This window comes from Mauremys reevesii, linkage group 11, assembly GCF_016161935.1.
Source record: "Mauremys reevesii isolate NIE-2019 linkage group 11, ASM1616193v1, whole genome shotgun sequence".
Taxonomy (NCBI): Eukaryota; Metazoa; Chordata; order Testudines; family Geoemydidae; genus Mauremys; species Mauremys reevesii.
Window position 1 is genome coordinate 28,758,269 of NC_052633.1, and position 16,168 is coordinate 28,774,436.

Genomic DNA, 16,168 nt, shown 5'->3' on the forward strand with positions numbered 1-16,168 from the left:
ATATTTGAAGCTAGTTAAAGTATTAAGAAGAAGAAAATGACCAATTTCTATATCAAAAGGCCAACAAAACTGGAGTAGCAAAGGGCTATTTGGCATGCAATTCTGTACCTTTCAGATACTGAACGTTTCACTCTTGTAAGTATGGTTGTCTAGTGGAAAAAAGCCAGGCATTCACATTATGTAAAACTATTTCCCCATGCCACAAGTACTCCTGTTCTTTTTATGTGCCATAGGTATTTCCTCCACTTTTATGGCTTCACTTTTTCCTTCATGTCCAAAGGAAGAATAGGAAACACTAAACTTATGTTATCTGTGAAATGTAGCATGAGATTATAATAATTCTGAAAATCATTTTATAGACAGTCCATTCAAGTGAAATTGTATTCTGTAACTTTTCCTTGAGGCATGCTTGTGATATTTCAAACTTTGTCATTACATTTTGTCTATTTCCATAAATGACTGTCATAAAGAACCATGATCATTTGGCTTAGCTGTCAGTACAGATAAAATTTCTCATACTTTCTCATTTGTAATTACTTCAATGTATTAAATTTAATGTTGTAGGTGTCTTCCATGTTTCATGAATCAATCGCCTGGCAGCAATCATAACTGTTAAAAATGTTATTTTTCCACATGATGTTAGAGAATTCAGATTTTCCTACAGAACAATAGTCTTGACATAGACCTGTGTACCCATATCTAAACTAAGGCTGACACCTGTGCATTTATTTTTGGATGAAATCACGGCATTAGGGTATAACAAACTATGGGCCAAATTCAGTACAGATCCACACCCTGAAGCAGTCAGTGAGATTTCACAGTTTGTAACTCAATGCTGAATTTGGCCCGGAGTGAAAAAAACATGGCCTTCAATTGCCTACATTTCCACCATGATTACCCTGTGCTTAAAAATGTCCTGTTCCATATGACAAAAATAATACATTTTCCCTGTGTTTCTAATGCAGCATAAATCAACAAACAGTAGCTCCATTTTGTTAACTTTCCTGTTTGTGCATCAGTATGATCACTTTCTACAGTAATATCTATAAATCTCAGGCTACAGAGCCAGCAAGAAAAACAGACACCCTTTAAGATATGGCCCCAAATACTGATGATTGTTCATTTAAAAGTTTGCTTATATATTTTACACACACACACACACACAGGTTATCCCTTCAGTTATATACATGTGACTTGGATACCAATATTAATAATAAGGATAATATGTAGTCACAACATTTATGATTGCCCTTACAATATGTAATCTCTTTCTTTACTATAACACATATTAAATTCCCAGAAGAGCTTACAGCTAAGACTGAAGACAATAAAGACAAGACATACAGAAACAGCTAAGATTAGGGAGAGTTTGATCTCTACCCATCTCTACTAATATAACTATCTACTGCTGCACTTGAGGAGAGGAAGTTTTGCAAAATAGTCACCTTGCTTGGTTGGGTATCACTATACAAAGCTAAATTAAAGGTGATACATCGTAAGGATGGGATCAGGCGCAGAAAAATGGGTCAGAGGAATACACAGAGAAACACATGTGTTATATGTTTGACCTAAAGAAAATGTTCACACCTTTTGACAGTGAAGAAGCAGGAATTTGTACAGTGCTGTTTTGAAAACATGTTTTAGAAAAACAACTTTCCAACATCATTGACAATGACATCTCAGTTTTCCCCTTAGTTTTTAATAAGATCCATGAAAACTCTATTAATATAAATTGGTATATAATTGCATCTGCTGATTTTAAAAGTAGACAGTTTTTATTCTGATATTCATTTTGTTATCATTGTTCTTAAATTATTTAAAGTTTCTGCAACTCAAACACAAAGTACACTGTCTCCATGAAATATAAAAATGGATAGGCAATCCAACTCTCGTTAAAGTCAGTGGAAAAGTTCCCACTGAGTTCTATGCTACTTTGATCAAAAGTATCAAAAGCATAAGTATCAAACTTTAATAATCATGATACTGGTGATGTTAAATTTATCTTGCACTTTAACATAACAAATCAAGAAAAGTATTTGTGAAGCCTGTGTTCCTATAATCTGTTTTCACCAGATACCCAGATTATTTTCAATTACAATTTTTGTCTGCAGAGATTCAAATTCTTTATGATGGCATGTGTGAATAAGTGCTTCCTGAACTTATGAATGCTTTCAGTTGTCATCGCTGGCTGAAAGATGAGTGGGTTGATATTACCTATTCAATTTGAGATTTCAATTAATCAATTAAAACCTCACCTAATTTGATTACTCTTACAGGCAGTCCTTGGACTTTGAACACAATTGGTTCCTGAAAATTGCATCGTAAGTTGAAGGTTGTAACTTGGAACTGCAATCCACTCCATTGCAGTACGACGCGTTGAAAAGTCGAAACCAATGGCCGTAAGTCAAATCAGGGTGTCAATTCAGAAATATCATAAGTGCCGTTTGTCTTAAGTCAAATGTCGCAAAGTCAAGGACTGCCTGTATTTAACTAAACATATAAGGGCCATGTAAGACATACAATATGTTGTGGGTGGGGGGGGGTATGGGGGACGCAGAAGGGATGAGGACTATGTTCTGTGCTGTATCCCTGAGCTTCAGAGGATTGGGAGCCACAATGATTAAGTAAGGAAGTATCTGACCATAAGATAATCCAATAGCCAGGTGAACTACCAAGAAAACCACCACAAAACATAAGGGGTTTGGAAGAATAGGGTACTTCTCATGGAGGGAAGGACCAAGTTGCAAATAGTATCAACAGCCAATAGAGCAAAATAGGGGAAATATCTACAGGAAAAAACTCTTCCCATGGCTATGGGGAAAAAATGTGGAAACTAATATAAAATGTGGGAAAATTGTTTATAAAAACAAATATGCTAAAGAAAATTAGGCAACACCAATAAACACAATGCATCTCCAGGAACAAAAGAATAAATCTATGACTGCATATAGATGGGTCTGTGGCCTTAGTGTCAATAAACTAAGTAGATATATTCTCCACAAGGGTCACAGAGATATTGTTACTGCATTTTGTTAGCTTCTATTCTAAGACACCTTAAGCTTCTAACTTTAATATAGATAGATGTGGCAAATATGAGGCTTTTTTGTGGTGTAAATGGATGGATTCACATTGACTTAAATGGAGTTTCACTCATTTACACCAGCAGAGACTTTGGTTGATGGTCTTTATCACTTAATGGTCTTTAGAAGAAAGATCTATTTGAATTCTGTGAACATAAGCCCAGAAAATGAAGCTCTTATTGTTAATGTTTTCCTCATTATTAATACACAAATATCATTTTCTGTTAAATGTTTTCAGTCACATCAGACAAATTTGTTTGTATTTGCTTAAAAAGAAAATCTATCTGTAAACTCTGTCTAAAAATTAAATACATTAAAACAACCGAATGAAAAAAAAATGAATGAATGAACTGAAAGATCTATAACTGGAAATTTAGCTGTTGAAAACTATTTGGCAGTAGATACATACACTTTTAGAAAGTCTCTTTTTTAACATAAACCCAAGATTAATTTTAGCCTTCAAAGCCCAGGCTTTAGAATGAACAAAGAGTTGCTGTAACACAGGGAGGTTTCGTTCTATTAAAACAGCTTCACCAGGAATAAAAGCCCAATCACTAGAAACAATAAACAGCAGCACAAAGACCTCCATGCCTCCCTTTAGCTGTTCTAACACCCTCTTGAATTCCCTCTGATCAGAAATCAATAAAGGAAATAGCAGGAGATTCAGTACAGGCTCTCACAGCCTTATACTACAGACAGAAGACTCTTTATAGGTACGCATCTGGAGTGACTTGCTCCAGATAATTTCCAGAAAGTCATTCCTTTCTAAACTAATTGGTCTGATACAACTAATCAGAAAGGAATTGTTCTGTAATACTAATATTTTCAACCTTTACAAGTATTTATGAAGAATTGCTTTGGTCTCCCATATAATGAAAGCCAAACTATTTACCTTTCTTTCTGCTGAAAGCACGGTTCATGTTGAGAATCAGCCAGTCAAATATGTTTTCTGTTTTGTGGCACTTCAACCTGAGAAGTAATGCACAAAAGGAAATAATAAGGAGACAAATCTATAATAAAATGTCAGGTTAACAGATTATTTAATTATGTGACATTCAAAATGTTTTTAAACTGAATAGGCCAACTTACATGTACATATATCTACAAGCATATGCCTGCCTTTATTATATATGGACGTTAGTGTTTGTACAAATTGATGGTTATTTGTAAATGTAAATACCTATCAAACTGCACAGGTGGTGTTCACAGGTATAAGAAAGCAAATGCGTGCCAGACAGATTTCCTATGTATACATATAGAGTGTAACTAAAGTATCCTCTTCTACTAGACTCAAAAGGGAGACTTAAGTAGGGAAACGGTGTCCTTTCTGAAATAGCTAATTTAAAGAAAGAGAATGGGGAATAGTCTGCTAATGAAGAAAAAAAATCAGGTGATTCAGGAAGGTATTTCTTTGAACGTCCCAGAGAAACTGAATAAGATTATTGGAAAGCTCCCCTCACTGCAATTTAACAGACACAAGTGGAAATGGATTAAATATATACTAAACAACAAACATTAAGTCTACAAAAATGAATGCTGAATATCTAGTGTGAAAGATATAGCCTGTATTTATATTGCCCTGTTTTGTGCCTTAAGACTGTCAACTCTTTTCAAGTTGTGCTCCCCAGAAAGATTTTCCTTCAAACCAGTGTCATCTGCTGATGACGGTATTCCCAACATATCAGACCTGTATCCTTTACCTACACCTACCTCCCAGACTGGAACAGATAGGTAAAGGATACAGGTCTGATATGGTGGGAACACTGGATGGATGGATGGATGGATAGATCACATCCTCTGACACAAAATTCTTATCCTGATTTCAGACTCTAACCCTGATAATATCCTTAGAATTGTATTTTCTCTTTGTTAGCATTTTACAGACATGGAATCCTACACTTAATTTGGAAATACCCCATTACTTCCCAGTGTAGGCAGGGCAATCTTCCTTTGGAGCCCCTTGCTTAAAACACTTTTTGTTTGGTTTCTTACTCGCCCATCCTCCCTTCCTCTGTCCATGTTGCCCCAGCCAACATGCTCGATCCATGGTGTTTGAAAATGGCCTCCCTCTATCCCGCTCTTCCCATGGCATTTTGAGCCTGAGGGAGAACAAAAAAAAACCAAAGTCGGATTTTCAAAGTGCTCATTGTTGCCATAACTCTGCTCCCACTGAAATCAATGGGAATTTTACTATTGACTTTGATGGGAGCAATGTTAGGCCAACGTTGAATACTTCAAATAGTATTGTCAAGATGGCCAAGACAAATTAGTGTAAGCTTTTGAATGCAAATACCTGAAATACATTTTGCAAATTTTGTCCTGCTTTGCAAATAACTATATATAGTTCTTAGTACAATAATTACATCTTTATTTTCATGTAAAGATTGTCTTCTAGATTAAGGTATACAGGTAATTATACTTAAATCCTTTGTATTTTATTTTAAAATCACCACATATTTGATAGTTTTCATATCTGAGTAACACTATGGGAATTATGGTATAATTATCACCTATTTACTCTATGATGAATTAGCCTGGGTTGCAAATAACTTACTATGATCATTAAAATGTATTTACAGGTATTGTTTTATGGATTTTTTTTTACTAAAACTTGTCAAACAGCAGAGGAGTAGAAGAGAAGATTAGGTAAGGGGTGGGGATGGGGGAGGTGGAGTTCTCTATTTTCAAATCAGATCTTCTACAAAGGCAAGTCCACCTGTGTGATTGTCAGAACAGGATCATGGCCACATCAGTGAGGTTACTTGTGTAATAAATTCTCACCAAAGTAAGGGTTTCAGAAAATGGAGCCTGATCCTGGAATAAGCTCTGTTGAGCTCCCTGCATGGGCAGAGAAATCACACAGTGAAATTCTGACCACACTGACATCAATGGGAAAACTCAAATTGAACTCAACAGGGACAATGGTGCTAACAAATCTAAAAAAAGCAGTATAGTACATTTTTGTTAAAGATTATTTTTCTTAACCAGATTTTATAGTAGATGCCTTCTTGACTAAAGGACAATTAACACTCTCTCTATAAAATTACTAAAATTATTGAAAATAAAGCAAAAAACTAGGTATAGTATTTTTAGGAACCATACCTGCCATGCAAATGTCCTGCCCATAAAATAGCATATTTTTTACTCTTCAAGCAGCTCCAATGGATCTTTTAACTAAAAGGATCTAATTTTGACATACTTTTCTAGTACAACCTATGCCCCTTTATCATTATACTCGTCAAATCTACATGGCAATGAAACACAACTGTAATTAATCGAATAATCATAAAACAAAGTTGTTATTATACTAAAAGTACTGTCATTTCTGTCCTTGCATTGACAATTTCAATGTAAATTGAAAGCCATTAACCTAAATATAAAATACTATACATCATAATTTTCACCACATTTCTGTATACTAGGAGGACACTGACACAATAGTTGAGACACTATTCTACTTATCTCCCTATGTTAGAGACATATCAGCCATTTAAGCACTGATATTAAATAACAGCAACTCCTAAAAGAACTTTACCAAAACAGTACAAACTATGGAAACTTATTCCACTTATCAAGGGAAAAAAACAGGTAATGCCCTATTTAACTTAAAGAATAATACAATTACTTACCATAAATCCAAATTGTTTCATTCATCTTCAGTACTTTTGTACTTCTTGTATAACTGAAGAGTCATTACTGAATTATTTAACTTAATTTTACTGTTTTATGTTTATAAGGCCCATGTACTGAAACAGAAGTACAAATGTCAACTCATAATATTTTTCACAGGGTTTAGGATTAGCACCCTCTAAAGAATGTAATATCCCAGCTTAACAAAGGACTATGAGATCAGATGATTAAGGGCCTGATCCACTTCACATTAAGGTCATTGGAAATTTTGCCATGGACTTCAGTTACATTATCTGGCCCCAAAGCCCAGATTCAATTTACCTGCTTTAACAAAGGATGTGTAGGAAATCGTAATCAAAAGCATGATTTATTTAAATGTGTCAGTTACGGCTAGTTGTCATGTTGAGTTTAGCGGTAGGAGAGGCAATGCTTCCTGATTTAGTACATGACAGGGAACATTGAGATGAACTATCAATAGTTTTCAGTAATGAAAACGCTGGTAGCTAATCTAATATAAGTGAGGTGGCCAGAAGTGTTACTAACATATGAACTGCAAGCAACAGAAGAAAGCATTTAGCCAAAATATTTGCCTACAGTCTTTGCAGGACCTACATTTTATTCTGTTTTTAAGTTATGAAAGTTTTATTTTTTTAAAAAAATTCCTATTTTGTATGTCATACTTTACTAACATGCTACCAGACCAGAGCATCAGTAAAAAGAGAGGAAGGATGGTGTTATGTTTAAGATGTAAGAAGATCAGGGATCATCTATGTCCTACCTCTGCCACAGGCTTCTCATGTGATATTTGGAAAATCACTTAATCTGTCTGTGGCTCAGTTCCATATTTAAAAAATGGGGATAATAATATTTTCTTTCTTCCAGTCTTTTCTGTTTAAGCCCTTATTCGAATTGCACTTAAGCATATACTTAGGTACCCTTCCTGAATAAGGACGTTTTCCTGAAGCAGGGCTTAGAGTTGACTGTAAGCGTTTTGAGGCAGGGATCATTTCTACACAATACACACAAAGCCTACCCAACAAGGAGCTGATCTCTGTTGGGGCCTCAAGAAACTATTGTAAAACGAAACTACTTATATAACAGTTACTGAGTGTGTTAACATAGCAATGATTTAAAATATAAAAGTAACCAAGGATAATTTCTGGAGCTGTCTAAATGAGAAATGCTCCAAAAGAAGGTCATTTACAAATATAATTATCATTTTGTTACTGAAATCTTAGCATAATTTAAAAGATGCCAAATTTATGCGTGATGCAACTTTACTGATTTGAGTCCAAAAGGAATTTAGACCAAAGATAGATTAAGTTAACATCTGGAAAATATAACCACCATTAAAATAGCTGCTTTATGAGTTTCTAAAGAAATCTGGAACCCGTTCCTCATTTTGTGTTTACATATGTTGAATTTCTGAGACCTATTTGAAAATAAAAGCTTATCTTTTTTCTTTAATGAGCAAGGACGAAGGCTAATATTTAAAGAAACCTGTAGTAATAAAAAGCCAAACCCTCTTTACTGCCTGACTGGTAAAAAATTCATTGCTGAATCTTTCATCAGAGATTAGTTTGAAATTATTTTTGCAACAAACCCAACACAACTGGGATTAAATAAAACACCCTGTAAATTGGAAGGAAACTGACTAACTTTTATTAATAATAAATGTTTATCACATATACTTCATTCCTACTATTATCTTAAAGCTAAGCATTATTTTGACTCCATTTTAGTGCTATCAGCTGTATGGCTCTCTTATAAGGACAATATATAACACAAATAGGATCTGATTCACTACCCATTATTATCTGTACACTGACTTGAATGGGCTTTCTATAAATTAGCTATGAAATGCTGTGAAGAACGTGGGAGGTAGCCACATTAATTTGTGAGTGAGTGAGAGAGGGGGAGACAGTATGAGAGTGTATGTATATATTATATATGGATTTAAGGGTTATTTATTGCTGGCTAAAAAGGTGGCCAAGGGTTAAATCCTGCAGGAATCCAAAACAATGGCTATAGACACACAACTGCTTGGTGTTCAAATGGACAATACCAGGAATACACTGTATGAAGACTACCTCCATCCCGCTCTGGAGAAATGCATGAATAAGTTTGACCAGGTTCAGGAGCCCTACTTGAAACCTCAGAAGATCTTCTGGCAGGAACTTTCAATAAAAGGACCTTTGAAATGGATAAAAGACAGCCTGTGTCTTCATGGAGACACGGGCATTTTCTTCAGGGAGACATAGGCTGACTGAGGCGCAGACTGTCAGAGACAGCAATTGTAGATGACAACCTATCTCACCCAACCCAATGTCCGGGATAAGTTTAGCTAAGACAATATGCGTTTAAGGCTTTAGTTATTTTTAACTTTTTTCTCTCCTTAGGGTGTTCTGAAGAATAAATAAACCATACCCTAATGTGAACAAGCTGTTCTCTATCACTGCATTTACCAGCTGGTCACTGCAAGGGTTGCCAACCCTCCCAGTTTGGCCAGGAGTCTCTCGGAATTGGGCTCGATCTCCTGGAGCCTACTGAAGCCAATCTGGGAGATTTTAGTTCCTGCCTGCACTGGCTCCGTGCTACTCCTGGAAGTGGCTGGAATGTCACTCTAGCTCCTAGACAGAGGTGCGCCCCAGGGTGTGTCTCTGCACGCTGCCCCCACCCTGAGCGCTGACTCCGCAGTGCCCATTGGCCTGGAATGGGGAACCACAGCCAATGGGAACTGTGGGAGCAGTGCCTGCAGGCAAAGGCAGTGCACAGAGCTGCCTGGCTTCCCCGAGCCTAGGAGCCACCGCCAGATATGCCGTCGCTTCCGGGAACCACCCAAGGTAAGTGCCGGCTGGCCGGAGCCTGCACCCCAAACCCCTTCTCATACCCCAACCCCCTGCCCCACTCCTGAGCCCCCTCATGCAAATTCCCTCCCAGAGCCCACACCCCAAACCCACTTCTGCACACCAACCCCGCCTCATCCCTGAGCCTCCTCCTGCACCCAAACTCCCCCCCAGAGCCCACACACCCCTCCTGCACCCAGGGGCGGCTCTAGGCACCAGCAAAACAAGCTGGTGCCTAGGGCGGCAAAATCTAGGGGGCGGCAAAAGGCTGGGGCCCCAGTTCATCCTGCCGCTGCGAGCCGAGGAGCGGCCTGTCCCCTGCCGCCAGGGGGGGTGGCAGGCTGGGCCGGCGGACCTGCCGCAGTCATGCCTGCGGGAGGTCCACCGGAGCCCCGGGACGACTGGACCTGCCGCAGGCATGACTGCGGCGGGGGCGCTCGTCCCGCGGCGCGGCTGGACCCCCCCCAGGCATGACTGCGGCAGCTCAAGCGGAGCCGCCGGACCTGCAAACCGTCCGCAGCCGCGGGAGGTCCAGCCGAGCCACGCGGGACCAGCGGTCCCTCTGCAGTCATGCCCGCGGGAGGTCCGCTGCTCCCGCGGCTCCGGGGCGCCTCCCACGCATGACTGCTTGGGGCGGCCAAAAAGGTAGAGCCGCCCCTGCCTGCACCCCAGCCCCGTGTCCCAGGCTCAGCTGGATCCCCCTCCCACACTTTGAATCCCTCGGTGCCACCCCCCAGCCCAGGGCCCACACCCACTCCCGCACCCCAACCCTCTGCCCCAGTCCGGTGAAAGTGAGTGACGGGGGGAGAGAGTGTGATGGAGGGAGGGAGGCTGGAGTGAATGGGGGGGCGCTCAGAGAAGGGGCAGGGCAGGGGGTGCAACAAAGGTGTTTGGGTGTGTGTGATTAGATGGTTGGCAACCCTAGTTACTGCTCCAGGAGAGAATTCTCTAGCAGGGGCCTATCTGAACCTGTTGTAGGTAACATGGCTGAGAAACAGGATTGTTCACAACCTGGTTTTCACAACCCGTCAAAAGGGTGGTGAATTACAGGATTCTATTCTGAGAGAAGTGCAGGACTCACTTGAAACAGTTGTCCATGGAGGGACAGAGAGAGATCAGAGGGACAGCTCATTCCAGTTACAGATTTCACTGTGTCACTGGGAGGCATAAATGTCTGAAAGAGTAAAGCAGCTTGTGACAAGCAAAGGTAACAGAAAAAGGAATGGGGGAAGGGAGAGGGGCAAACAAACTACTGCATCCTGCATCTTAAAGGAACACATGCCTCTGTGGAGAGCATTTCTCCATCCCAGAATTAGGCATTTTCTTCCTCCTCATTCAGAAAACCAACCAAACCTCTTTAAGCAAAAGCTAATTAACTTATACCTGACTCTAGCATAGTTGCCAACATACAAAGAATTTTGCCAGCGACAATTCTCTACACAGGCTGGGTAAAGAGGGTCTGAGCCATATGAGGGATGTGCATTCACTGAGTGGAATTTTAGGTTGTCTTCTTGTTTGAGGAAGAGGAATATAAAAGGCAAAGAAAATCACCTAAAATTCATAAGAATACGCTCAGCAGCCTGAGCTATTTGAAAGATCACCCTCTGAGCAGTGTGAATTCTGGCTGTTCACCTGGCATGTGAAGATATAGCTTTGAAGCTATTAAAGGAACTACCACTAACCCAGGTAACCGGTGACATGTAAAGGCATTTCTTTCCCTTTCTGCTTTGTCCCCACTTCATCAATATATTTGGGTAGTTGGGGGGAAGGGGAAGGGCCTGGGACAGCTACATGGGGTGGTGAGGGGAGTCCAGGAGAAGGTATGTGGGTTGTGAGGGTTGTGATGGAACCTGGAGAAACTAGGTGGGTGGTGGTGGTGGGAGTTTTTGAGGTTGACAGGACCTTGGGGCTGATTGTGGATTGTTGGCTTTGAGAAAGAGGGGTTCCTGGAGCCAGTACTGTCCCCCTCAACTTATGTCCTCCTGACCACTCCTCCTTGGCTCACATCCAGCAGAGAAGCAGCAAAAGGAGGGACAGAGTGGCAGCCCAGCTGCCCACTAAGAAGACACATCACAGTAGTCCTCAGTGGCTGCAAGGAAACTCTGAAGTGATAACACAAAACTCCAACTGCCCAGGAGTTCAGTGAGGATGGTAAGTTCCAAGATAGCGGTTTATAACTTAGGGCAGCTTTTGAGAGCTTGCAGCTATGCAGGGGATGAAATAAACTACCCTAACTTACCATATCTTGTGTTTCCCATTTCCTTTTTGCTGGCTGGGCTGGACACTCATTTTTCCTGTTTTAACCTCAGGGCCCCTCTCTCACATTCCACTGGCTCTTTTTCATAATCCTGCTGTAATAAACCCCTAATTAAAACCTTATCTGGTACCTTATGGTATGTCTTCACTACACATTTAAACCTGAGTGTTTGGCATCTGGGGCTGAGCAGCTGGGTTTGCCTAGCCTGGGTGTGATCATCCTCACTACAAAGCCTTACCCATGCTACTGTGTCCTCTCTGATTCTGTAAAAAGAACAGGAGTACTTGTGGCACCTTAGAGACTAACAAATGTATTTGAGCATAAGCTTTCGTGGGCTACAGCCCACTTCATCGGATGCATAGAATGGAACATATAGTGAGGAGATATATATATACATACAGAACATGAAAAGGTGGAAGTAGCATATCAACTCTAAGAGGCTAATTAATTAAGATGAGCTATTATCAGCAGGAGAAAAAAAATGTAGTGATAACCAAGATGGCCCATTTCAGACAGCTGACAAGAGGTGTGAGGATACTTAACATGGGGAAATAGATTCAATTTGCTTAATGATTCTGTATTCACCCATGGGGGTCCGAGGGCCTCTCCCAAGGTTCTTTCTGTTGCAATGTTCTAGGATTCTCTCTCAGGCCATTGTGTCAGCTGTGGGAGAACTTGCCCTTCCATGGGAATTGTGGGAAGGGCATCGGTGGACTATCTGCACTTGAGTGATTTTGCCTGCATCCTCACTGCAAAAAGGTAGCTTCCAACCTGAATTAAACTGAAGCCTGGACTCTACCCTAACCCCCACCCATGTAAACTAGCTCAGGCTTAAAGTAACTCCAAACTCAGGTCAGAGGTTTTTCTGTGTGGATGGTAGGAATTTGGACTAAAGCCTGGATAGCAGCCCAGGTTAACTGTGCAGTGGAGATGTACCCTTAGTGTGTGGCATCACAATCTGGGTTTGGGTATTTTGTATATTTGTGATTCCCTCATTCCTTGCCCTTCCAAAATACAAAAGATTATTTCAAGCAAGGTCAACAAAACCAGACCACGTTGGAGTATACAGGCCAAGCCATTTTGGAACTTTGGATGAACTAAAATAGTTTTAAAAATAAAGAAAAAGAAAAATGTCAACAGTGAACTCAAACCTGCAAATACGACAGGTAATATTTCCAAAAGCATCCAAGTGACCCAAGACCCTAACTCCCATTTTTAAAAGTGACCTAGGTACTTAAGACCATAAGTCCAATTGATTGTCACTTTTGAAAATGAGACTTAGGGTCTTGTTTCACTTTGGAGCTTTTGAAAAATTTACCCAATAGCTTTAAAATCCCCTTTCTAATTTTTTTCCATCTGTGCTTTTGGAAAACTATTCTGGGATGATATGTGACATTAGGGAGTTTCAGGAAGATCAGGGTTTTTATTTTTGAGGAAAGTAACTGGAGAGGGGGAGAGGTTTTGAAATTTGAGCTTAAAATTATGGGAAGGTGGCTTCAACTTTAACTACAGAGTGACTACTTCTGCTTCATAAACTTTATGAATGTACATGATTGAATTGAATTACACCGACTATGGCAATTAGATGTGGCGTGATGATAAAAAAAACAACCCTGAAATGAAGCGTCTCATTCTGATTTTCTCTCCAGTGTTATGTAAAGGAATTAGAAACTAATCAGTTGGTGGCAATCCTACAAGTTCCAGCTAAAACCACAATAAACAAATTAAAATATAGTTCTTGCAAACAGAAACGGTAATCATTCATCAGTCTCTGAATTCCCATGAGATGCGCTGCTGCCACTAACAATTTGAATGTGGAAACTGATTACAAACTGCAGCCCCTAAGCCAGTGGGCTGGGATGGGAATGAAAGTAGATGCATTGAAAAATTACACTAGATATGGATTGTCTAGACAATCTAGACATAATGGCATGTTTCATGCTCCCTCTGCAGCCTCCCATCTTTGACTTATACTTTGCAAAAACAAGTATCAGTATGGCTTATTCCATTGCTTTTGCCATATAGAAATTGCTTACCTGAACATTCTCTGTACCACTCCTCCTCTCCCAGTTATCTGCTGGCACTTTCCCAGCTCTTCTCCTCCCTCCCACTCCCAAACATTCCCCCTATGCACTGTTGCTTTCCTTCCCTGTCAGACAATTCTTCATAGCTTCTGCACCTTCTACCGCCATTCTCCAATATAATTTTGCTCCTTTTGAAGACCTTGATCCCTATCCAGCAGCTCCTTGCTCTAATATTGAGCTCTCTGTAACCTCCCTGATGTCCGTCTTAACAGAAAAAGAAAAAACTTTACTCCACCAACTAAAAGGCTCACAACAATGAGAGGAAATCTGGAAAGTAGGTAATAGTGACAAATCAAACAGACTAAATGAATAAATGAACGACTCCCTCCAGATGTAAAGCCAGGAGTAACAGTGAAAGGCTACACAGAAGCAATAAATAAAAGTGAGAGAAAAATCACAGAATAATCACAACACATTCTCCTCTTCCTATGCTGTTGTTGGGTTTTGTGTGCAAGTACTGGGTGGTGTTGGTGGCCTGTGATACACAGGAGGTAAGATCAGGTGATCTAGTGGTTCCTTCTGGTCTTAAACTCTACGGGCTTGTCTTCGCTACCTGGGTAAATTGACCTAAATTATACTACTCCAGCTATGGGAATAATGTAGCTGGAGTCGACGTAGCTTAGGTCAACTTACCGTGGCGTCTTCACTGCCCTGCATCAACAGAGGACACTCTCCCATTGACTTCTCTTACTCTTCTTGGGGACCGGGAGGACTGGAGTCGACTGGAGAGTGCTCTGCCGTCGATTTAGCAGGTCTTCACTAGACCTGTTAAATCGACACCTGCTGCATCAATTGCAGCAGCGTGGATCTCCCCAGTAGTGAAGACAAGCCCTATGAATCTATTCAAACAATACTTGAAACAATGCCTATTCCCAACCCTTTCTTCTCTGAAACTGAAGAGTCATGTAGGGCTGGTGCAGGGAAGCAGACCTCATGTGTGAGATCCTCGAAACCAGCCATATTGTGCAAAAACCAGGACACAACACTGGTTGTTTTCTTCCACAAAAATAACAAGGACACCAGGACAGACAGACTCTGAAAAAGAAGGACAGTCCTACTTTACATGCACAAATGGCCACCTGAGTGATTAAAGCAAGTTGGAACATTTAGAAATGACATCAACAAATTACAAAGGGAAAGCCTCTTGAGGATTTTCCTGAAATGTGTCCATTTTCCAACAAGCTCTATCAGTGGCTCCCAAACATTTACTTAGGTCAATATAGAGAGCCCATGATATGGCAAGACATTCACAGAGAAAGAAAGCATTTCCCCCAATTTTCCTAATATCTCAGAGGGTTGTGTATCAAAATTATCCTAATAGCATCAATTGTTGCATAGCACTTTGGGGTCACACTTTTTATTAAGGATACGTTTATAGTTTATTACAATATTTGACTAGTACATGTTTTGGATTATTATAAGCATATTAGTAGAAGCATCAAAGATAGTATTAAGTGACATTCATCTGTTGGACTCTATAACTGTCTAAAATGATCAGCCATTTATTAAAGCATCGATTAATCAATTATTACATACTCTTAACATATGTTGTTATCTAGCCTCTTTTTGAATATAATCGTATCTGTCTAGTCTTTATGACTTAGGCCAATGGTTTCCCATTCACTTCTGTGCACACAGGATCAGGCCCTGCATAGGTTAGTATGAGGCAACCAATCACATAAACAGAGATAAAAATATATATTATTTTTCTGAGCTATGAATGATCATGATTGTTTTCAATATCCAGTCAAAGGTCACCATACTGGAAAGAACATCCTATGACTCATTCTGAGTCATAACCTAGGTGACAAGCTCAAAACTATAGTTTTAAAATTTGGCAAGTTGAGGTTATTAGGGATTTTATTTGAAGAGACTAGTATGTGTTCCATTCTAGAACAAATTACTAATTGAAATCATGAGAGCGACTGAGGACTGACACCTCACGTAATAGAAATTCCAAAGTTAGTGTGGTTTAACATATAGGCAGGAAAAATTGAAGGATCAAAGCATGCAGGTTTTTAAGAGTAAATGATAGATTTTGAAGATAGAGGTTAATCTGATACCTGTTGCTTCAGCTCACCATTTTCCATGGAAAGATTTTTTCTTACATGCGTCTTCCCTGCTTGCCTTTCAAATTTTATACCCAACAGAGCTATGAGTTTGCTGTAATTTTGGATACAATTTCTAGCTGCATGGTCCTCTGACAGTTAATCTTTTACTATGTCATCTCATAATGGCAACATCTGGCATCTCCATTTTCTGTTTTCAATT

The 16,168-nt window shown here is 39.9% G+C and overlaps 1 protein-coding gene across 12 annotated transcripts in view; it reads right to left on the bottom strand.

Moving 5' to 3' along the window:
- Positions 1-16,168, bottom strand: part of GULP1 (GULP PTB domain containing engulfment adaptor 1) — a 271,318-nt gene that overhangs the window by 121,354 nt on the left and 133,796 nt on the right. For 10 of the 12 annotated variants that reach the window (XM_039494778.1, XM_039494774.1, XM_039494772.1 and 7 more), the window contains one exon: positions 3,973-4,049. In XM_039494778.1, the coding sequence (XP_039350712.1) occupies positions 3,973-4,049 (77 nt within the window). Of the gene's footprint in view, positions 1-3,972; positions 4,050-5,072; positions 5,180-5,861; positions 5,919-16,168 lie in introns of all 12 variants that reach the window. The other 2 variants (XM_039494770.1, XM_039494771.1) reach the window with 2 other exon arrangements.